The following is a 24,171-nucleotide window of genomic DNA, read 5'->3' as shown; positions in this document are numbered from 1 at the left end:
AACCCATGAGGATCACGATCCTTAGGTGGGGGATTAACCCCTTTAATACACAAAACACCCTACAAAAATAGCCATGACTTAAAACGACATAGCATCACTGCATATTACAAAACAGTCTGTTAGATTTATATTACTGCGATCTATTTGATGCTGTAGGGGAAGGGCTTCTCTTCTTTCAATAGTCCCAGACCAGTGACCTGTTCTCGGTGTATCCCAGGTATTATTAATCTACCTCCAACCTTCCCTAATGACCCTGAGCTGGATAAACCAAGAGTGGAAAGTGAATTGAAGCTATGATATATAGGGGAAGTCATCACATGAAGGGCACAGAACATTCTGACCATAAAGCCTTCTTCTTGTGGTAAATATATTTTTTAGCTTGTTTTATTTTACTCTTTTTCAGTATTTTGCTCATCAAAATGAAATGGACCACTATTGAAATATAATTTTTAGATGCTAAGATTAATCTTTCCTAAATATTCTCCACCCTCTATGTGGCATCCATATTGTGCAACTAAAAAAAATGTGCAAAGGAAAATTTTTATAAAAAACCAAGGTTGAACTATCAGATTGCATAATTCTTCTTATGTCTCTCACCTCTTCACTAGGTAAAATTTGCCTTGTCTTTTTTTTAAGCTTTTACCATCACTCAAACAGTGACAACATTTAGTGTACACCATTACTGAAAGATTTTCTTAGGTTGATTTTTTATTTATTAATGGACTGTGTGAAACTGCTTGTTTAATTTTTGCACCAAAAGTTGAGTTTTGTTTCGTGCCAGCATTAACATTATCCACCTAGTCTGACTCGTTCCACCGCTGTGCTTTATGTTAGTAAAGTCTAAACTTTTTTTTTTAATGGGGCCCAAATCTATACGAATTTTAAATGAAACTACAAATATTTTCTAAGTTATTCTTATATACTCAACAGTAAACGGAGCATGCAATATTCTAATGAGCTAGCAAAGTAGTCTGATTTCTGTTGAAAAGAGATGAATTAATATTGTACTTTCAAAACTTTTGTTTAAAACCAAAAAAAAAAAAAAAACAGCATTCAGTGCCCTAAAGTGTTCAGGTTTATTATCTTGTCAAATTTTGTTTTTTTATGACAACCAAGAAGATGAATATAGGGATAAGGATTACTCTTTATTTAACCAAGCAGATAAAACACCCAAGGTCTGCTTTTTGATTTGTCACTAGATGTTTATGGTCATTAAACTATTAAATTAAAAGAAAAAAGTGATACTTTATATTGAATAGGAAATTTTGTCTTATTTTTTTTTTTATTTTTTTAGATTGTCCAATTTTTTTTTGAAAGGCCTTAATCAGTGAAATTTGCACCATAATATTTGATTAACATTTATCTGTACCCTGAGCACAACTATTTGCACTGTTGAAAGCCTCCTCTACAGCAGCTGCAAATCTAGTCTTTGATGAACTAATTATCAAATATTTGCCCAATGGACCGCTTAACCTTGACTTAACACACAAATCTAAAGCAGTGTTTTGAATGCTTGAGGACTTCCCATTTTACAGTCTTGCATCAGCAGACGATGTGTATTCCCAACTGGTAGGAAAGAATTTCTAAGAATTGCTGACCCTGATTGGACCTCTCATTATTCACAAATAAAGCCATAACCACACCGAGTTATAAGGGACATTTAGGGTGAAGGTCCTGGGGGACATGCACTGCAGGTTCAAGAGTCAGAGCAGAATCCTGCTTTCCAGTCATTGAAGCATGAAATTGAATTAGTCAGCGTGCAACTACTGCCATCTAAAGGTCAGAGGGCGGCATGTTGGAGGTTCACTTTGGAGATGGATTTCCTTGGTTTTAAATCATTCTTTATAGGTCGGCAATACAAGATGAAAAATCCAGTTATAAAAAATAATGTTTACATCCGTCCGATCCAGAACATGTAACTGTTGCAAAGATAGTCTTATGCAGGTCAAGACTATCACTGAAGCATGAAATTGGAATTACTGATGGATCCATTGACTCACACAGACGCACACGTTTACAACTGCTTACAGGCAGAAAATAGACTCTTTTCAGAACCATAACTTTGTACTTATATTCAGTTTCACTGACTGCAAATCTATTTTTGGATTTTTAATATGATCAGTTTGGTTTAATTCTAAAATGTCAACCCTTGCAGACATTCCTCCATGGCGTTCAGTTCTTGTAGTTCAGGGCAATTAGGACCACAGTGGAGGGAGAAGATAGGCTTGACCTTGGATATGACGGAGAGGGCCGGGCCTCTAGCACCACTGGGAGAAAAGCAGAGATAAAACACAGTCAGTGCTGCAAAACAATACAAAACATCAAGCTAATGAGTAGAGCTTCTGTAGAAAACCACATTTACATTAGACTGAGAAAAAGAGACCAAGCTATTGACCCAACTGACCCATTGAAGTGGAGCTGAGCTAATTTGAAAAGCTGCTGTCCTACTTCAAGGCTGTCTTTTCCATACTGGGAGGCAGTAGCTACAGCGCTTTGCTCCAGTTGGGTTGCTGCATTTCTCCAGTCTCCTGCAGAAACAGTGAAAATATGGTGCAAGTTCTTATGACTGTACTGAACAGGATTAACTTGTTAAAGTTAGATTAAAACAAAGTTTAGACTAATGTAAAGTGAAATTCTTTTATGGTTCATATTTCTAAAGTTTCTTAGAAATTGTACAACCACAATATTCCCTCTACAAACAGATTTTTAGACTTCCCAATAGACATAACTACCTGCTCAGCAGTTTGGAAAACATCCTCTCTTACATGCCTCAAAGACTTCTTGAGGCAGAGAATCCAAAATGTGACTTTTTCATTCATGTAATCTAGTGTGGCCAAGCAAGAAGCTATTCCTTTATGCCGAAACTCTAACCACATGTTGCAAAAAAGTTATGTGCGTATATAATAATCAAGCTAATGCTCACCAAAACAATAAAAATGAAGTTTTTTTTTTTTTTTATTTGGTCAAAGTGTTTCCCTTCAAATAAACTTTGTTGCTGTTTTTAAATATTTAACCATTAAAAATCAAAATGATTAATTCTACAAGGTTTAAATTCTTCAGTTTTTCCATTGTTGTTTCCCTCCTTTTAGGCAAAGCTGTATGTTAATGTTTGTAGATAATTAGTTACTGATAACCAGACAAGGGAAACAACTGGTTTTAGTAAAGAGTCAGATAACTTAAAGATGAACTGATCATGATGGATGGATGATTGGATGGATGGCGTTATCACATGAAACATTCGAACCATATAGGCCTCTTCTAACTCTTACCCATTGCGGCATAAGCTCTGGCTGTGGCATCAGCCAGCTCACCCTGCAGAGGATGAATCTCTCCAAGTATAAATCCAGACTGACTCCTAGTCCGTTGCAGATGGTGCAAGGCTTCCACTGAGTGACACCAGAATGGAAGAAGGAGTTAAATATCTTCATACCTTTTTATTTTTGTACTGCTTTAATGTCTGAGCTGCAGTTTGGCATAGGAACCTGGAACGTCTCGCTCCATGAGCTCAACAGCTTTCTCCAAGGCCGCTCTGACTTCCTGCAGCCTTTTGTTCATGTCAGCAGTAGACACTTGATGACCACAGGTTAAACTAGAACATGTAAATCCACTTCCTCCCTCCCTCTAAAAAATATAGAACATAAGAAAAACAATACTCAGCACAGATGTTTCATAGCAGTACAACAGAAGAGTAAATAAATATACAAAGCTAGTCCAAATCAATAAGAGTTAAAACATAGATTCTGACATACTATAAGAGCTCCTTTACACTTTGAACACAGGAGGCCTGAATCATTCCTGCTGCTTTTCCTCTGGTCCTCCTGTATGCTGCAAGCCTCACATTCACACAGGAAGAAGTACTGCTGCTGCAGGAGATGCTGCCGTTCTTGAGTCCCCATCCGATTGCTGTGGGGCCCTAATGTTTAAGAATTGGTTCATTAATGTGGACCAGAACATGCTTTAGACATTTAAGATGCATAATGTGAAAGTCAGTGATTTCCTTCTACTCTCATTGGGGAAAACAGAAAATGACACAAACACACCTTTTTTTTTTCTCTACAAAGAAAAAGGTAGCAAAAAATGATTAGATAAAAATAAACTCTATTATAAAAAGAGAAAATATCAGCTAATCTGTAAAACAAATATAATTAAAATCAAAGCTTCCATTCATAGTTCCATGTCTCATATCTCACCATAGCAGTGCAGGACCTGCTCTCCAGGAGTGATTACTCTGGCTGCCCTGACCGTCACAGTAACTCCCCTATCTAGACGTCCTTCCCCAAGGAGACGGTGATTGAAACCTGCAGACTCCTGTGAAACGCAGGGATCAGCAGCTTTTCCGGTGCCAAACACCAGACTGGTATTGGGACAGCAAGAGTGATTGAGGAGGCTGAGGGTTGGGAACATCGCCGTGGCAATTCGAATTTCCTCCACTGACTGCACTTGAGAGTTTTGGGATCCTGTAAGATGTAGAAGTTGACAAAATAAAGGATGTGTTTCCCAAACTTATTGTAAAGTAATTTGCTTAGCGTGTCTTGCAAAATTATTATTTTTTTCAAACACAGAATAAGATTAAAGCAATTTAATAGCTTAACTAAAGGAACAGTATATTTGATTTTTAAATATAAAACACAAAATAAATCTAAAAGGTTTAGTAGGTATTCCTTTGGCCCTTGCAACTCTTATATCATTAAATAAAACACTGTAGAACATTTATTCTTCCTAAAGTGAACATAGTAAACTATTTTTACAGACATGTCAGAAATAAAGCTATGGAGAAAGTTAGCGCAAGCTTAGATTATAAACCAATGTCCTTTGAATGAACACCTAATAAGGTAAAGAGTATAATATCATACTTCCAAATCTACCAAGACACAGCCTCCCATCTAAATCTGGCATTTATTTAGAAAAAGAGCCAAAAGCCCAGCATTAAGTCTGAAAGAGCTAAAGTTCACTTTTAAAAGAAAGAAAAATAAAAAGACAGAAAAACAGCTTGTGCTTTTTCCACGAGCCACAGAGGACACAGCAGGCGTGAGCAAGAGGTGCTGTGGTCAGATGGGAGCAGATTCAATGCTAAAATGGCCCAGCCAAAGGCCAAAGCCCACTGAGAATCTGTAGCAAACACACAATCTAGCTGAACTTCAGTTATTTACCAGATAAGCGTGGGCAAAAAACTCTGTTTTGAGATGCATAACATGTCACCATAAATGTAGTGAAATTTAGATGTATAAAGCATAAAGAAAGATTTTAGATCAACACAAACAACACAAAAAACAAACTATTTGTCTCTATGTTTTGCTAGTCGATCCCATAACCAATGAAATTTATTAAAAGTATACGGTTGAAAGGTTTCCTTTGTGGGAAGGTAAACCTTTCTAAGCCATGTACGCAAAAGGTTACCCTGGAAACCCTTAGCTGCACGTGTTTATTGTGACATTTAGCATGTGTGAAAGTTACCTGCTTCTTGCAGAGTGATGACAGCCTGAGCATTACACCTCAGCTGCAGCATGTGCCTTAAAACTGCACTTCCCACAACCCACAGCTCTGGGCTCGACTCTGTGTCTCCTGCATCTGAGGATCCACCGGATGCTGATGAAGCTTCATCTGCATGTAACTTCCAAGGTATAGGAAGAGGAGCTGCCTTGCTGAGCTTCAGGTAAAGCGTGGCCACAGTAACTGCAAACAGGAACCGTAAAGCAGCGCTCTGGTGCTCTAAATGGTGCAGCAAGTGAAACACGGTCAGGTACGGGTTGTATTTCTCTTTCATTTTCTGCTCGTCTCTGATTGTCCGCCTTGCTATTTGGATGTTTTTAATCCCGGCCTTCAGCGTTATCCTGAGAGCGAGCTGTGCCATTAAACCCATCACAGTGAGATCTGCTCCCAGTGGGCACTCCCACTGGTGATGCTCTTCCCAGGCTTCCTGCTGACAAGCAGCTGAACAGTACTGGCTGAGGCTGCATCCCTCACAGGCCACAGGACAGAGAGTTTCAGCCAAACACCGGTGACATCGCCTGTGCTCTGTTCCAAGAACCATTTCCCTCTGTGTGCCCTGCTCCTTTTCTCTGTTTCCTTTAACCTTCTCAGTTCCTGGGATGAGGACTAAGCCGAACGGCCTGTCACTCAAAATCACCTCTCCAGCTGATATCCTCTTTAGAGCCACCAGGTGGCAACCTTTTTCCTTGCTGCAGCCAACAGAAACTTTAGGACAGATCCCAAACCTGTGGGCTCCATTGGATGACATGAGAACATCCTGGCTGCATATATCATCATTTGCAGAAGCACTGAGGGGATCTTTTATTGTTTTTTCACATACAGAGAGGCGGCTTAAGCAGAGAGTGCGACGATCCTGCAGTTTGTATGAGAGATGAGGTGGATAGCCATTGTTTAGGGCTCTGTTGATATCATTGAGGCATGTCTGCAGAAAACAGAGAAGCTAATGAGAAAACTTTACCAAACTTTAAAGGGCTATTTTCAAGAAAATGTATCTTTGAATCCAAACCAAGAGATCCTAATTCAAAATCAAATGATTCAAAATGAAACGGAAAATGCTAGTAGCACCTTAAATTAAAGAATGAAAGAATTATCTGACCAATTTGCACTTAAAATGCAATGTTACACATAGTAAAAAGTGGAACTATGGTAATATAGAAGAAATAAAACACAAAGAAAAAAATCACTGAAATAAAAGAGATAAGATAAGACCGGGTAGCACTGCTGCCTTGCAGCAAGAAGGTTCTGGGTTTGATTCCTGGCCCAGGGTCTTTCTGCATGGGGTTTGCTTGTTCTCCTTTTCCTTGCGTGGGTTTTCTCACGGTTCTCCGGCTTCCTCCCACAGTCAAAAACATGACTGTTAGGTTAAATAGCTCCCTTAATTTTCCGTAGGTGTGAGTTTGTGTGTGAATGCTTGTTTGTCCTTTTTGTCTCTGTGTTGCCCTGCAATGGATTGGCGACCTGTCCCCGCCTCTCACCCATAGACAGCTGGAGATAACCCCAGCAGGGATAACCGTGACGGAAAATGGATGGTTTTATTTATCAGAAGTCGAGAAGTTCTGACTCATTTACAAATGAGATTCAAACAAACATAGTTGTTAGAAAACAAACTAAATCCATTCATCATCCATTCAAATTGTATTACTGTAGCACAAATAGAGGATTTCAAGTAAAGTTTGAGATGGAAACTCCAGTGCTAAAAGATACAAACTTTGATGCGCTGGTGTTGGTGAGTTCCTTGCGTTCCTGGTTTGATGGGACCATTAATAATGGAAGCATACAGTATAAGGGTCCCACTGAACTGGTTCTATTTAAATACAATCTACAAGCAAGCTACAGGAAACCCAGTAGCTTGCATTGTGGGGCTGACTTTGCAGCAATCCCTTATACCGAGGGGGCAGCTCTTATTCTAAGAAATATTTTAAATATAAAATGATACAGAATATCATATTCAGTTAGTTTAATTCCAGGAATATTGATCTAATCAGTACCGAACTAGGGGGAGGTTGTTAATCAATGTCAGCTTTTTCAGTTGATGAAATTAAAAGGGACAATGGGACGAGCCCCAAAACATGAAGGGTTTTGACACAGATATTTCTCCCTTCTCATGTTTTACATTTTTAAATAGTTATGAATGTGACCAGGGTCAATGTCCCTCCTGTTAACATGAGGCAATATATGGGCCCTATAGAAGTCCAACTCTACAGGGATCATATTAATATGCTGGGCATCCAAGCAAAGCCTCAGGAGCATGAGGGAGATTCTAGGAAACTGGCAGTTACTATAGAAGGGCTGGACAGGGTTGTCAGAGCTCCTTAATCCAACAGCAAGATCAGTATCTGTCCCCTTGTGTAAGGGAGGAAAGGATGATTAGGTGCCCAACACCATGGAGGTTGACTGGCAATTGAGAAAGAACAAAAAAATTGGCAGTTTTGGCACTGGTGCGAACGTCTAACAGATGAGAGCAGGTGTACTTTAGCAGTAAATGTTCTGCTACTTGCAGTTTTGTTCAGAATGGGGGATTTAATGGTGAGTCGACATTGGCATGCCCACGGAAGGACACACAGAGATATACAGGATTAAAAACTGCAGCCTGACTGCCATTAGGTTTCAGGATGAATTCCTAAGACCCATTGTAAGACCCCTCCCTACTGTTGTAGGTGTTGAGTTCCTCTTTGTGGATGAAAATGGCTGCCTTAATGTGACAAGAGTATGCAAGCAGTTTGGAAGGATGGAGGAACTGATGCAATTGACTTTCTTACATTCTTCACTGACCCAAATCCAATTAAACATCATCTTTAGGTCCATCTAACTCAATCAGGCCAAAACCTCGGGCGCCCTAAGACCTAAGTGATGCCTAGAAGGAATCATCTAGAAGGAAATAGCACTAGGGATGGGAATCGAAAACCGGTTCCTGTTAAGAACCGGTTCCGTATTTTCCGATTCCATGGCATCGTTTGGCAGCTCGCTGAACGATTCTTTTTTCGATTCCCGCAGCACCAGAGCCTAGAGCGCCGGCTCTGGGGAGCACGACTTACGTCACGTTTTTTACGTAAGTTACGCAAGTTACGCAAGTTACGCAAGTTGGAAGAACTATTCGAGGAGGAAGACAACGAGCTGCGGTCACTTTGTGAATCTTTCCTTAGCCCAGAGGGTAGATCAGGAAATCCAGCTCTGTAAAAGCTTGCCCTCCATCCCCTGCAGGGATAGCGCCACACTGTGGTGGTGGAACAAGCAAGATACGCTGCCCTTGCTATCTGGACTGGCTGAAAACTACCTCTGTGTGCAGGCTTCCTCCACCCCATCTGAGAGGGTGTTCTCCACGGCTGGAGACACCTTAAGCGCTGAAAGATCCCGTATCCTTCCAGAAAAAGCAGATATGCTCATCTTTCTGCAAAAGAACTGTTAATTTTCCCTCACTGCAAAAACAATCTGAAATTAAGTAAAAATATCTTAAATCAAGTGTATTTACCCTTAATTTGAGCAGGTAAATAAGATAGTTTGCCAATGGAATGAGTATTTTTACATTTAAAATAAGATAATTAGATAATATGCATTTGAAATAAGACAATGCAATAGTTTTTTTCTTATTTCAAATGTAAATTGTCTTGTTCCATTGGCAAAATGTCTCACTTACTTACTCAATTCAAGAAAAAATGAACTTATTTTAAGAACAAATGACTTATTTAGATTTACATTTTTTGCAGTGCTACTACTGTTTTATAATTAGTATTTTTTGTTATTTAAAATAGGTTATTATCCCATCATTTGTTATTAGACATTGTTGGTTATTAAGTTTGTTCTTGTATTCATTTTTCATTTAAACACAGATGTTACTCCAGTTTCACATTTCCTGTGGACATCTTGATCTTGTTGAGTTTGTAAGATTGTGCAATAGTTAAGTAAACAAAGTTGATTCTGATAATCAAACTGTTTGTTCTCCTTTTCCCCCCAAATTGGAATCGAAAAAAGAATCGATAAAGAATCGAATCGTTTCATAGAATCGAAAAGGGAATCGGAATCGTGAAAATCTTTTCAATTCCCAACCCTAAATAGCACTGATTTTGTCATCTATGTAGCATGTTCCCCCTTGTTGTCAGGATGCATAAAATCATGTAGACTAAGCACTCTGTACTTACATTGAGCTGTTAAAATGACATTTCACCAAAATGAACTCTTCTTTCACTTTCTAAGTGACATCTGATGAAACATTTTGTGCAATGATAATTTTCATTCTTTTAAGCCTAACACATCACACATTCTGCTTTAGATATCCAGCATCTTTTGTTCCATCAAATTTATATCTGATGTGTTTTCAATGTGTGCCTTGTTTTTCAAACCCATTAAATAGTTTATTATTTATATGAAGTCTGTGTCAGCTATTTTTTTTTTCTTGAAGAAATAGCCCCATTCTGTTTATACTTCCTTTTATTTTTCCCCCCGTTATTCAGGCTGTATTCTGCTTTGAGTTCAAAACAGTGCTTGAATCCTTTTAAATACTTGTAGCGATCCAATGGTAATTATTTTAGCACCAAGAAAATGTCAGCTCTTCAACTGTTTCTGTTTTAAGCAGATTAGACATGAGTTGCAACTACATAGCAAAAAAGTTATTTTAAAATATTTATAAATTAGTCGCCCCATCTATCTCCATTTGCTCTCATAATATGCATACAATTAAAGATCCTTTTGTCAAACTACCTTAATTTATTTTAAGTGTATGACTTTAGTTTGACTTTACATTAAGTGTAAAATATATGTGTTGTTAGTAATGTATTAAAAAAAACACTACTTTTCATCAGGTTTTCCTGTAGTAATTCACCAACTGGTGTGTGTCAACAAAATATCAACTTGTGTTTTTGAGACTGGGAGAAGAAAATAAGAAATAGTGAGGATGAACAGCACTACCTGATAGTGTTGCAGATGGTGGAGAGCAGCGGAGCGATTTGCATAGCACAGAGAAAGCTGCTCAGAACTTGGGGGAGCAAAACATATTCCCTGTAAAAAAAAATGAATATTTTACAATACTGACTATGCATTAATAATTAAAAACATACAGAATGGTTGGTTGTAATGCATCATCAGGTTGTATCATACAGGTTGATCTAATAAATATATTAGATACCCATATTTTATTTAAACACTATTATATGAAGTATAAAATATATAACATTTAAATTTCACCTGTGAATAGTGCAGAGCTGCAGCCTTGTAGTCTCTTGCCTTGAAGCTGCAGTTTCCCCTTTCCCTGCATTTGGATGCTTCTCTAGAGTCTTTCTTTGCTAAATACCCTGCAGAGATCAATTGCACAGCATCCAGATCCTCTTGACTGCAAAACACAAAAAAAGCATTTAACAAGTTATTGGAAATAATACAATGAACATCTTGTTAAAGCCAAAAGGCCATGTCTCAACGAGTCTAACATGCTAATAAAGTACATATAATTCTGGTCAGAGATAAACATACTTTGCGAGACTTAAAGCGCATTTGAAGACATCATCTATTTCACGCAGGGAGTTAAATGTTTTCTTTTGCTTTGGATCAAGTCCACTCCATTTCTGAGCAACGTGATCTTGCCACTGCGCGCAGGGAAGATCCATCATGAACGAGAGTTAAAACATCACGGCATTTGAACGTCAAACTCGAGTTTCTTCTTCTTCTTTTATGGCGGTTGGCAAGCAACTTATTGATGTGCATTACCGCCATCTACTGGAATGGAATGTGGATCGGGATGCTATATATAAATTGTCCCACGTAACAAAACACATATATGGAGGACCCACTCTGCCATATTTAAAAATAAATACAGAAATAAATAAATGCTCAATAAATAAATAAGCATACAATTATTTGCCACCAAAAATACAATAAACAAATAAATGTAAGTAGAAAGTAAATTATACAGTGAGACATAAATGTATATAACTCTTTTATTTAGCTTCTTTATTTATTTGCCTTTGTAATTTTTACCATTATTTTTTTGTCCTTTATAATCTTCAACTTTATTTTTTAATTACTTATATTTTTAAGTATTTATTTATGTGCATGTTATAATATTTTTGTCTGTTTTATTCTTCCTTTGTATTTTTTTACCCTAGTTATTTCTTCACCGCTATTTATTCCTGGCTGTCGTTTTTACATTTCTGTATGCATTTTTGCCTCAATATGCAATGAGGAGGGGTGTGTCCTAGAGAGTCACCTTCTGCTCATTGGTTGGCGGCCCATCTTCACTCAGAGTATTAAATTAAATGTTCTCTTTTCTGTTGCTGTTCAATAAAAGTATGTTTTAGGATTATTTGAGGCGAGTACAACAATACTTTTAAGCATCACCATATGGCCCATTCACAGATTTAATGCGTAATTTAAAAGAAAATGTTCCAAACTTGAGGGGACTAAGGCAACCAGCGGAGCTCCGAAGCTAATGGCAGCCAGGTCTAACGGCAACCCGTCTGCAGCTGCCCTCTCTAGGCATAGCCGTATGTGAAGCGCTGCTGCTATGATGGCGATTTTTTGTTGTGTTTGGCAAAGTTTGTCCTCGCCAAAAACATACTTGGCGAGGACACGAGTCCCTAATTAAAAAATAAAGTTGAAGATTATAAAGGACGAAAAAATAAATAAGGTAAATATTACAAAGGCAAATAAATAAAGAAGCTAATTAAAAGAGTTATATACATTTTTGTCTCACTGCATAATTTAATTTGTACTTACATTTATCTGTTTATTGTATTTTTGGTGGCAATTAATTGTATGCTTATTTATTTATTGAGCATTTATCTATTTCTGTATTTATTTTTAAATATGGCAGAGTTGGTCCTCCATACACACACAAAAAATAAATGAAAATAATTAGGTTGATATATTCTTATATTCTTTCTATCAATTTCATTTTCTTAAGGTAATTAATTAAATAAAAAAAAACATTCAAAGTATAATGTTTGTCCAAAATATCTTGTATATTTAATTGCAATTTATTTTCTTGTAATCAACTAATTCCCTTCTGTCAACAGAATATTTAAAACAGACTAACGAAACACGTTTTACTGTCTCGTCTTGAAAACAAAAATCACAATTTCTTGTTGTATGTTTTCCCATTTTAAATAATGCACTATTTAACCTTTGGCCTTAATTTTTATTTTAGGAAATCTTTTAAACTGCTTGCTGCCATCAAATATCCCTATAAAGCAAACGATATTGAAAACCAGTTTCCGATTAGAACATTCAAAATAAAGTCTAACATCTACTGACTTTTATTATTAATATTATTATTATTAGTTTAGTAGTAGTACTAGTAGTATTAACATTATTATGCGTATAGCGTAGTGATAATAATGTAAAATGTATGTCCCATCAATAAGTGCACATTTATCTTCAAAGCAAACGGATTCTTTTATTTTGAAGGCTTACAGATGTAGTGTGCAATTCTCGTTACTTTTCCTTTTTTCCATCTCGCGAGAAGTGTTATTCTTTTGGTTAGGGTGCGCAGTGTAGGGGCTAAAGTTTGAGAGCTCATAAAACAGTTTTAAGAAGAAGACATGCCTGTAAAACTAACACAAGGGGCAGTTAAAGTAAGCTCGGATTCTAATATAACTGCAAGTTTATTTATTTATTTGTTTCTGGCATTAATATTCTTGTTGTTAATAAATATCAGGTGCTGAGTTTCAGGATCTGCTAGCATGGAGCTAATGAGATTTATCCAATAATATCAACAGTGGCTAGATGTAACGCTACGATTACAAGCCATATGTAGTGATACCACAAAAGCTGAATTAATTCATAACTGCCACACATATTTTATTCAATTTTTTTTGTTAACATGATTTTAATTTTAAAGTAACTGCGACATTACACCACCAAATTTTTTAAGACAGCGTAGTACCACTCTTGGGGAGAGACGAGATTTAATTGTCATCTTATTATTATACAAATGCCGAAGTTATGGCTTTGTGTTAGCATCGTAGTAATTTGATGTGACAGTATGAGATCAAGCTTACTGGTATCTTTCTACCTGTTGTTCTCCAGGCCCTCTACAATGGAACCCCAGTGCACAATCCAGTGCTACAATTAATGGTGAGTGACAGTTGAATGAGCCCACTTATTTAGTATTAGTCTGTTTAGATTTAAAATATAAAAGCTAAATATAACATCTATTTGTGGTTTGTATGTTTCGTTATTAATTAACTTCCAATTTTTATTTTAAACCACGGTGCCAAAAAGTAAGATCAATAAAACGCACTTAATGTCAAAGGAATCATCCAATCAAATCATGCTACTGACATATTCAGAAAGGAGAGGAATTTTCCACACTGTTATTGCCTCCCCTTTATTCTTTGTCTGTATACTGCATGTATAATGATGTAATTACTACACTGATTTTTCAAAATTAAGCACAATTTTGGACGGTGTACATGCCCAGATCATGTAACGCTTGAATTATTTCAGAATTAACATTTACTCTTCATCTTTGATGTAACTTTCAGGAATAGTTTGTTGCACCATCTTTTTAATTTATATATGTTTGTAGGTTTACTGTTCCACAAATTCACTCTAAAGTTAGATCTATACAGTTTTCTTTGTTGCTTTTATTGATGCCTTTTTTTTCATTTATATCCCCCTTAAATTATGTCTTTAACTCGTTTATATGAAATTATCCGGAATGTTATGATACAAATAATCACTTAAATTGTCCTGTGTAATTTTTTTAATTTTAAAAATTGTATTTTTATTTTATTTTTTACAGTGTCCTGTCTGGCAATGTGGCACTAAGAATAATTGTCTTGATGCCAAAAAGAGCCCAACAGATTTTGCTTTCACAAGGAACAGTACGGCTATTCCCATAGTTTTCTGCTAGATTTATTCATACGAATTGCTTTATTATAATTATGCAGGGAGTTTCACAGATTATATGGACACTGCAATGTAAGTAGAACAGGAACAGAAAAAAGGAGGAAAGATGAAAGAAAGAGGAGATAAAAGAGAGATAACGATAAAACATCTTCAGTCTGCTTCATCTGCTGCAAATAGATGAAAAAAGAACAGCACAACAAATGGATATAGTATAAGAGATACAATAAAGTAACACCTTGGTACTATCGCTAAAGTATAAGAAGCATTATTGTAAATTATTATTATTAAATTGTCCTGTGTATTTAGACAGACCAAGTGATTTCCAGTTTTCTTGGAGCTCTGACCTACAGATTTTTCCTTTTGCCGAATCTCTAACTTTGTTTTGGGATTTTCAGGCCCACTACCTTATTAGATACAAGCCTGATCTCTGTTTGTATGTGCTGTCACTATAAGAGGGAGACTATGTTAAAAAGAAAATAAAACTGAGCGCTAAATCATCATAACCTAAACCTTAACACCAAGCATGACAACGCTGACAAAATTCTGCTCTGAATCATTTAAAGTTGCCACAAGAGGAATTAGGAGATGTAACTTCTGTGTATTTTGTATTATAAACCTAATCTTTATCGTCATGTTTTTTAGAACATCCGTAGGCTCACTACCTCAGATTCACCTAGGTACCGTCTTGCAATGAGTGATGGTCAGCATTTCCTGTCTGGTAAGTATCTTAAAGTTGTCAAAACTTATAGTTTGTAGATTAGGTCCTAATTATATAATGAATCATCATATTTGTGCACAATTACATATTAGTGTATACATGTAAAATGTTTACAGCCCCGGTAGCCTAATGGCCTTTTGCCTACAGTATACAAGGTTTGTGAAAATTGTATTTTAGTGTTGAGGAGTTTATGAAGCTTGTATTTCAATAAAGATTTCTAGTCAGAATGTCAAAAGATTAATTTCAACCAGTTTAAGTTAAAAAAAATATATATTTTCAAATTTACTTTGTTGATATCTATATTGCAAATAAGCTCTTTATTTACTTGTTAGGAGGTACATAGACCTGGTGTTTCCACGCTAAAAGACCAATGGGATCAATTTTAATTTTGACCAAAATGATTCCTGTTTTTTGTTCTTGTTTTTCCATGCAGCTGACCAGTATTCATTGTTTTTGTCTTTTTTCTGTGTCCAGCGTTCCTGCTGGCTACCCAGTTAAACCATCTAGCAGAAGACGACCTTCTTGTCCCCAATTGTGTTTGCTTGTTAAAGAGGACCACCACCAACACTTTGTCAGATGGCCGGTATGCCTCTCTTTCTGTATCCTATCTCCTCTTTAGCATTTAAACCCACTCCGCCTTTATGCCACATGATTCTAAAAAGGAAAAATAGATTTTACTTTAGAAGTTAGTCACTATTGCTTTATAATAAAAAATGATTTATCATAAGTTTCCATCTTACTGAGAAAATGTGGTGTTGAAACGGGTAATTTGAATCTTGGTTGTCTAAATATGTATTTTCTTTGTGTAGGCAGGTAGTGGTTGTTGTCGAAATGGAGGTTTTGAAATCAGCTGAGGAAACTGGTGGAAAGATTGGAAATCCTAAACCATATTCAACAGATGGTATAGTTATTCTTTCTGTGGTTAATATTGTAACAATGAATCAAGGGATCTGTGGGTTTGCAATGATGTTTGTTTACCTGCAGGTAAGCAGGCCTCTCCACATATGGTGTCGTCAAACACCTCTGAACCAGCTTCCACTTCAGCTGCTGAATTACCTGGACCCTCCGGCACAAATAGCAACAACAGCAGAGGTGAGGGTGCAGTTAAACACTGATTTGAAGTTTTCTTTCCGTTTCGACTCAGTGCCTCAGAATGACACAGGGCTTAGTGTTTCATTCTATTGTATAGTTGAGATTGTTGCATATACAATTGTATCTCAATATACAGGAAAGTTATCCAAAGGTTAATGGTTCATTATTCAGCAGTATCTAGGGCTGGGTATTGTTCAAAAATTTTCGGTTCCGGTACCAATACCGATACCTTCACTTCGATACCGGTTCCTGAACGATACTTTTTTCGATACCAGTTTTATAATATCAATTCGAAGAAAAAGAAAATTACACAACATAATAAAGTACAAATCTTGAGTTTTATTTTAAGCTCTAATTTTTCCATTTACATTTTTCCTCTTACATAAAAAAAAAAAATCAGTGTCTAATATTCACTGTTACATTGTGAGGACCTTTTTACTTAGCAGTTTTCCTTTAGAAAAATTATAATGTCTGACAAACAAGCCCGTTGAATGGGATCCTATTGACAGAGCACCGCTGGTATGTGGGGGTCTGAGCAGCTCCCACAGAAATAATGGAAGGCAGCCAGAGCAGCAAAGCTTCTTCAGCCGCGCGTCAGAAGCTGGTACAAGCAGCAAAAAAGGAAGCAGCAGACGTGATTTTGCTGCTCTTGCTGCGTCCAGTTTGAAAGCAGCATGATTCACTCCGCTCTGGCTTTGCTCTGCCCACGGGCTGCTGAGAGGAGGATGGTCGCGCCGGCTGCGGTCCGCTCTTCTTGCGGTCAAACACCGAGCAACCTTCTGCTCTTAAATTGTTTCCGTGCACGATGTATTGCTTTGCGCCCTATTGGCATCAGTCTTAATAAAGTGAAGCCGCACTTCTGACCTGGGGGGCATTTTAAAGGGGTTCCATGACGCTCGCAACCAGTTCACAACAGATACACATGAACCCTGGCTGTAGGCGTGACCACCTGTGTATTTTTCCTGGATGACGCAATCACGTTAAATGTTACAGCCAATCACCGAAACTTGGTACCGCAAGACGAGGCATGTTTCGATACTCTGTAGAACCGAAGCATTTCGGTCGGTACCATAAAAGAACCGAAGTTCGGTACCCAGCCCTAGCAGTATCCCATGTTTTTCTTCATCTGTGGATAATATGCACTAAGGTTCGCTGGATTTCCAAAGCTTCAGAAATGGCTTTAAAACTCTTTCCCGACTGAAGTATCTCAATTGTTTAATTTCTCATTCATTCCTGAATATCTATGGTCATCTACATGATGTGTAGCTTTTGAGGATCTTTTGGTGATGATTTCGTAACTGAAATCAGGTGTGGCTAGAGATAGTGACCTCATGTATGGTAAACCACAGTTATATTTTAACCAGGTGGGAATCATAAACAGCTTGTCTTGATGAGTTGTGTTGTATATGACTAGTTAACTATGTGTAATACACCTAAACAAGAGTATATGCATCTTAAAATGAAACATAGAAAAAGTTTTCTTCTAATTATATGCATTTTCCTGTAAACAGAAATCTAATTATTTACTAAATTTACAGTTTAAATTTACATTTTTACAAATTCAATGTTTATTTACACCTCTTTATTGTGTGAGTGGGTAAAAAAAATCTATAAATTAGTCAACACCCTAGTGGTAGCTGGAGCAACCCTGGGGTCGTGCTGCACTTTGAGAGTCCCCGGCTTAAATTACCGTACCCTGAAATAGGTGGCTATTAACTTTCTGGAATTGGCCTGTTTTCTTTTTCTTGTTTTTCTGTTTCTTGTATCTTTTTTTATGTAACACGAAGAGTTTTGCACAACTGACCTTCTCTCCCTACCTGATGGCTGACATCTGGTCTGATGGCTGAAAAAGGATCTTTCACTTTTCTCTTGCTTTTGTGAAAAATTGATAATTTAAAAACTTTACCATTCGCAAGTTGTAGAGCATGAAGATGATGAAAAGAACAGTTTAGATACCATCAGACCAAGGTATATTATTACACATCATGTAGTAGGAATCTGATAGGGTTTTTGTTGAAAGTATAACAGAAAAGTTCTATCATTGTGTTAGCTAATTTAATTCCTGTACAGTATCTCATCTCCTTTACTCTATATTTTCTTACTCCAGCTTTGGGAGACATTGAGATGGCTCACAGGATTTATTCATGTAAAGAATACAGTCAGTCTGTGAACTGAAAGCATTTAATGTAGAATGGATCATTAAAAAAATGAAAAGATATTTAATTGGGGCCAAAGGCACTCTTGTTTCCTTATTCTGCCAGGAGAGGGAGCCATTCCCCCTTCGACTGAAAGGTGCAGAGTTATGTTTAAAGTTTACTGGATTCTATCCTTAATAGTTCTGTTTTGCATTTTCATGCAAAGTTTTATCCTAAATTTAGCACTGATTAGCAAAACTTGCTTTTTTCATTTTTTTTTCACAGAGCTAATGTCAGTTCAAGTCTCTAGAAGCAAACGTTTAAGCCCCATTGCAAAATAACTCTTTTTTTTCCATATATAAATCTGTAATAATTTAATCATATTAAGACAGCAGAAAACAATCCAAAACAATTCAAGATATCTAAATTATAAATTATGTGATCACCTTTTATTAGCTTAGCATGTGTTTTAATCTGTAGTTTTTCAGCAACTGCTCCTCTTAGCATTAATGTGGTTTTACTTATGAGGCAGGAACATACCCAGTGGTCCTCCAATAGAAGATGTAGGCAGGTGGGTGGATAATGAGTTCCTGGTATATTGTGTTTGTTTATGTGCTTTTCTTTATATGCATGTTTTGAGGCAGCGTGTGTGGGCCGATAGCTTCCTTAGTTCATGGTTTCTTGAATGTCGTGTTAAGGACTGGTTTTCCCTGTAGCGATGTGAAGACACGGGAAGAGGGACAGACTACACTAATTTGCCTCAGCGAAGATGAGGTTCAGCATTTCCTTGTTACATCCTTTGATCCATGTTACCTCAGAGATCCCACCAGTTAAGAGAAAACCTGCTGCTCAGTTGTTCTGTTCTGCTGACAATGTTGTCTCTGCTGTTCTTTATAGCCAAAATAACAAGCTATATATAGGAACACAATGTTCTATGATCAAAGCTTGATTACTTTCCCATATTTTTTTAAATTAGACTTTCGGGAAGTCAATAAAAGGCATTTCTAAATGACACATTCCAAATGTTTTCAATTAGCTGGTGGCAATCTAATGACTCGAGCAACGGCAGTTTGATGAAGGTGCTGAGTTCATGGTTTTAAGTCTTCAGTCCGGAAGAAACACTCTCAGACACATGTAGTGAACTTGACTCATTTCTTCTTTCACTTATTACTTTCTTAAGTACCCGATTTTGTCCAAGCCACGATTTCTCAGAAAAATTTAGAAATGCCATGTTATAACATTTACAGTAAATAGATTTTGTCATCTGTGTATAAATTAGGGTGCTTTAAAAACATAAGGAAGGCGGCCAGAGTTTCTCCCAAGTGCAGAATAATTAGGCACTATTAGGCACTTAACTAAAAACTGCTGCGATTAATTATGCATGCAAAACCTTATGGAAATCGACCCATTGAAAAGATATTTTTCTTTAAAAATAAAAAATAATTTTTTTTTTCCTGAGCACTAGTGTTGTAGGAAAAAATACATTTCACCCCCTTATTTAAATATAAGAACATGACATAAAGGAGCTTAAAATGAAAAACCTAGTTAAAAAATAACTATTATTTTGAAATAAATAAATACATTTCATAATTAATAAATCTTCGAATAAATAAAAAAATATTCAAATATGATAAACATAAAATGAGAATACAATTGATTTTAACATTTATTTTGTTTCTTTAATAGCATAATTTATTTATTTAATTTTGAATAAAACGGCTTTCTATATTTGAAGAGGTACATAGATCTTTAAATATTTATCTCTCTCAGTTCTTTAAATATGATAAAATGTTTCCTTGTACTGTCATTAAAATGTTTTCTGTGTTTCCTTTGAATATTTCAACATTTCTGGTAAAGAATCTGGTTGTTATTCAAAATTGTAAAGGTTATTTTTTTTTTTTGCAACATAAAACTGACTAAAACTAGACTAAAACCTTTTTACGTTTTAGTCGACTAAAACTTACTAAAACTATGACATATCTTAATGACTAAAATGGGACTAAGACTAATAATAGTTTTCAAACTAAATCGAAGACTAAATCTAAGATGGCTATCAAAACCAACACTGGTGTTGGTTGAAATTTAGAACAACTGATGGATTTTGACTTTGGTAAAGTCAAAATCCATCAGTAATTATGCTTTCTAAAAAGCATAATACTGTTTTTTTTGCATATAAATTTAGCCCTTTCAAAAGGGCAGTTTTTTACCAAATGCAAAGGTGTATTACCATATATAATAATGATATATCAAGGTTTTTAAAGGTTTTGGTTTCAGAACTGTTACTATTTTCCATGACACTTCCTTCATTTGGCAGGAATTTTCGCTGGTTGTACAGATTGCAGGGTAACAAGGTGCTCCTAGCTGGCTGAAAAAAATGCTCCTTTACCTTTCCATCAAGTACAAAAAGACAAGGTTGGACAGATTAGAATCAAATTACAAAGGCTATCTACCCAGCAGATATCATGAAGGTGACTGAAGTTTTTCTATAATTACAGTCATGAGAGATGAGGTATTCTTTGTTAGAAAGCCATAAGTGGCATGTCTGTTAGGAAGCTGACTGCAGGCTACCTATAGTGCTGATGGACCAGCTATTCAGCTGGGCTAATCTCAGACTGTTTAATTTGCTGCTACTTAAAGAGCAGAACGCTCGATTGATATTATATTGTGTACTATGCGCACTTGCAAATTGCACAGTTCTGCATTTACTGCACATTTTGCTCAGAAATCGTTTAATATCAAACTAAATAATGTTTAAAGATTTAATTACTGAAAAGCCAATAGGCCTGGTTGAAAACCTATTTTGCCAGTAGAAACTCACTATCACATCATTTTCAGCTTCATGTAAGGTCAGATTAGCATTAAAAGTTAAAAATGAAAGTGAATAAGTGTTGTCTGAAGACACTAAATGATTCTGCTTTTTATATTACCCCTTAAGTCATTTTTTAAATGTCATTAGCTTTTGGTTGGAATCTTTTGTTAAGTAACACTACACTTCCCAGTTGTTAATGGTCGTTATTGATTTTTTATTTGATCCTGACAAGTCATTTTTCAGTCACTTCCAACTTCATGGACATTATTTTTTAAATTTTCCTCCTCAAGCAAATGATCATGCCAGTCAAATTATGCCAGCTTTTATAATAAAAAAAAGTATAGGTATGTTTTGGTGACCATAGTAAAATATTTTTCCCTTTACAAATTTACAATTCTTGGTTTCAGGCATGCTCGGACTCTTTTCCTCCAAAATAATTCACAGAAAAACAATTGTAATTTTCCTTAAAGTAGCTCCTTGTAGGGATGTAATCATCAAAAGTTGTCTCTTATTTGACAGAATATTACACATAAAAATGATAAAGATTTGAAAGAAAAGCATGTGTTTGTTCAGCTGCATTTTAGTCTGCTAGCACAAAAAACCTTGAGTCATCCTGCAAGTCGCATTAGGTAAAAAAAACACATCTTTCACAATCTGTTTTGTGCATGCTTACTTTTTTTTCTCGCCAGCCATATGTTCTTAAACTGCAATGATTCCAAAAATTATTAACATTAGGCATCCACTAATAGCAGCTTTAAAACTAAAACTGAGCACAGACTTTCTAGTGTTTTATTGTCATTAAGCTGTACAAGTACAAAGCAATGAATTGTCTGGATTTAACGCAATCCCTTGGGGAGCAGTGGGCTGCCATTGTGTGGCGCCCAGGGAGCAGTGTGGGGTTAAGGGTGTTGCTCAGGGACCCAGAGTGACAGTCCATGGGAGTGGGGCTCGAACTCAGAATTGGGGATGCACGATATTGGGATTTTGGCCGATATCCGATATGCCGATATTTAAAAACTCATGTAGCCGATAACCGATATCGATTCTGATGTTAAAGCTGGACAAAAATAAGTAGTCATTGAAAATAGCAATTTTGTTATCCATTTCTGACACTTTGAAAAATAATATACTCAAATATATTTTCATATGCTGATATCAAATAGATTTTTAAAAACGGGGTATCGATCTATTTTACTTTCAAAATCTTGTGAAATTTCATCGTTCTGTTACAAACTCTTGTGATATTTTGCAAATTCTTGTGAGATTTTGTTAGTAAAATAGATCGATACCGCGTCAATATATCAGCATAAAAATATGGCAAAATTTCGTGAATTTTCGGGGGATTTCGTAGCATAACGATGACATATAGCAATATTTCATTAGTAAAAGAGATTGATATGGTGTTTTTAAATGGCAATATATCAGCATATGAAGATATTGTGATATTTGAATGTATCAATATTTTTTCCCTCGTCTTTAGAAGTTTTTAAGTCTGTAAAAAAGGAAGAAGAAGAAGTAGTATTTTTTTTTTTTTTAGACTTTAGAAACTCAGAAGCTGATCAAATATCGGGTTAAATATCGGTGGGGTGGCCGATGTCCGATATTCAGTTTTAAGGCCAATACAGGCCGATACCGATAGGGGGCCGATTATATCGTGCATCCCTACTCAGAATCTCAAGATTCCAAGTGCTATGCCCTAACCACTAGGCCACCACTCCCCAAAGCAGGCAGTAGTCTAAAGGGTCTTATCCAAGGACCCACACTGGAAGCTTGTTCCCTCCATCTGGGATGCAAACCCAGGCTTCCTGTTTGCAGGATGAGTGACTTACCACTTGAGCTAGCCAGCTGCCCCTATATAATAAGCTGAATATATAAGCGCCAGCTTATATATTCAGCATTTGTTCCGGGCCAGTGCTGTCATCCGTGAGGTGACAGAGACACTTTATTGATAGATATCAGCTTACACTGTAGGATGTTACACATTTGCTTTTTGTTTGAATTCTGCAACAGTCACAGTGTTGAGATATGTATCTTCTAATCCTACACGGTCTACTCTTTAAAATACATCCTTTTGCAAGCATGTAGGATTTAAGATTACCATTAATATGCAATGCCATTTGTGTACGCCAAACTTTTGTGTTTTTTAAAGTTTATTAAGTGTTTATTGGTTTGAATTCTTTTTGAGTAAAATCATTAGCCAAAATATTGATATAGTAAAATGCTCTTTGCTGGCCTTGGCTGTAAAGACAAAGGTCACAACGGAAGAAGCCAACACATGTGCTTCTCTTTTAAATATTCATCAGGAGCTTTTACTTAAAATGGACCACCCTTCAAATGGCTCAGCACATTTTATTTAAAGTTCAGAAAGAGGTCTCCACTTCTTCAGGTGAAATAAAAAAAGATCATTCATTATTCATCCCTAACCTTTCTCTTTTCTTTTAAAAAATTCCTTTTCCCACAAACTTTTGCAGCCTCTGCCATTTGTACTTTTGCATCTGACTAAATCAGATATTGGAAAGACTAATTACATAGTGGTATATTTCAAGCCTTTATATCTGGTAATTTAGGGCTCCCAGCTAATAAGTCCAGTTTTCCAGAAATGAAAAATAGATTTTAACACATATTAGTGATTTCTTTAATTATATCCCTGCACTGTTTAGTAAGAGAATTTGATACTTGGTCAGTTTTCCACAACATAACTGTATCAATATGACAAGAAGGTCATATTGACAACTTGTTGAACAACTCTAGGTTGTTTTCATGCTTGTTTTCAGCTGATATGGCTTCATGGATCTATTGGGTTTGTTGAGGGATTTTATTTATTTATTTATTTTTTCCAGTAATGCCGTGGTAATTAAAATGAACATTTATGATTTTAATAATGTTGACAGGTCTGAAGTATTGGTGAAAAATTAAATAATCTTCCCTAAATTCATTTTCAGAAAAAGTATAACTCACTAAAATGAAATGATAAACATTTATGGAGATGTTTAGAATTGGGCATCAGGACTCGAGAACCAATTAGAACCAGTTTTAACCATTCACTTCTCTAGGAATAATTCATACTTTCAGTTTTTGGTTCCTGTTTT

The 24,171-nt window shown here is 36.2% G+C and overlaps 2 protein-coding genes across 3 annotated transcripts in view; one reads left to right on the top strand and one right to left on the bottom strand.

Moving 5' to 3' along the window:
• Nucleotides 1-1,284: 1,284 nt before the first annotated feature.
• smyd4 (SET and MYND domain containing 4) lies at nt 1,285-11,132 on the bottom strand. Of its 2 annotated transcripts, none has more exons than XM_038273696.1 (10): nt 10,951-11,132; nt 10,669-10,813; nt 10,393-10,482; nt 5,455-6,412; nt 4,191-4,457; nt 3,750-3,913; nt 3,483-3,621; nt 3,270-3,386; nt 2,405-2,528; nt 1,285-2,267 (listed from the first exon to the last, which is right to left on the bottom strand). In XM_038273696.1, the coding sequence occupies exons 1-10, from the start codon at nt 11,085-11,087 to the stop codon at nt 2,135-2,137; spliced, it is 2,274 nt and encodes a 757-aa protein (XP_038129624.1). In that variant the 5' UTR covers nt 11,088-11,132; the 3' UTR covers nt 1,285-2,134. The 2 variants fall into 2 exon arrangements, with proteins under 2 accessions (XP_038129624.1, XP_038129625.1); XM_038273697.1 differs by having other exon boundaries at nt 2,128-2,267; nt 2,449-2,528.
• Nucleotides 11,133-12,915: 1,783 nt separating this feature from the next.
• LOC119775655 (replication protein A 70 kDa DNA-binding subunit-like) overlaps nt 12,916-24,171 on the top strand; it is a 55,385-nt gene continuing 44,129 nt past the window's right edge. The window contains exons 1-6 of the mRNA XM_038273706.1: nt 12,916-13,049; nt 13,504-13,551; nt 14,971-15,046; nt 15,521-15,629; nt 15,856-15,947; nt 16,031-16,138. Coding sequence (XP_038129634.1) covers nt 13,017-13,049; nt 13,504-13,551; nt 14,971-15,046; nt 15,521-15,629; nt 15,856-15,947; nt 16,031-16,138 — 466 coding nt within the window. The 5' untranslated portion in view covers nt 12,916-13,016. The remainder of the gene's footprint in view (nt 13,050-13,503; nt 13,552-14,970; nt 15,047-15,520; nt 15,630-15,855; nt 15,948-16,030; nt 16,139-24,171) is intronic.

This window comes from Cyprinodon tularosa, unplaced genomic scaffold (assembly GCF_016077235.1).
Source record: "Cyprinodon tularosa strain WSP-4 unplaced genomic scaffold, ASM1607723v1 ctg887, whole genome shotgun sequence".
Classification (NCBI taxonomy): Eukaryota; Metazoa; Chordata; class Actinopteri; order Cyprinodontiformes; family Cyprinodontidae; genus Cyprinodon; species Cyprinodon tularosa.
This window is presented reverse-complemented; position numbering and strand designations above follow the sequence as displayed.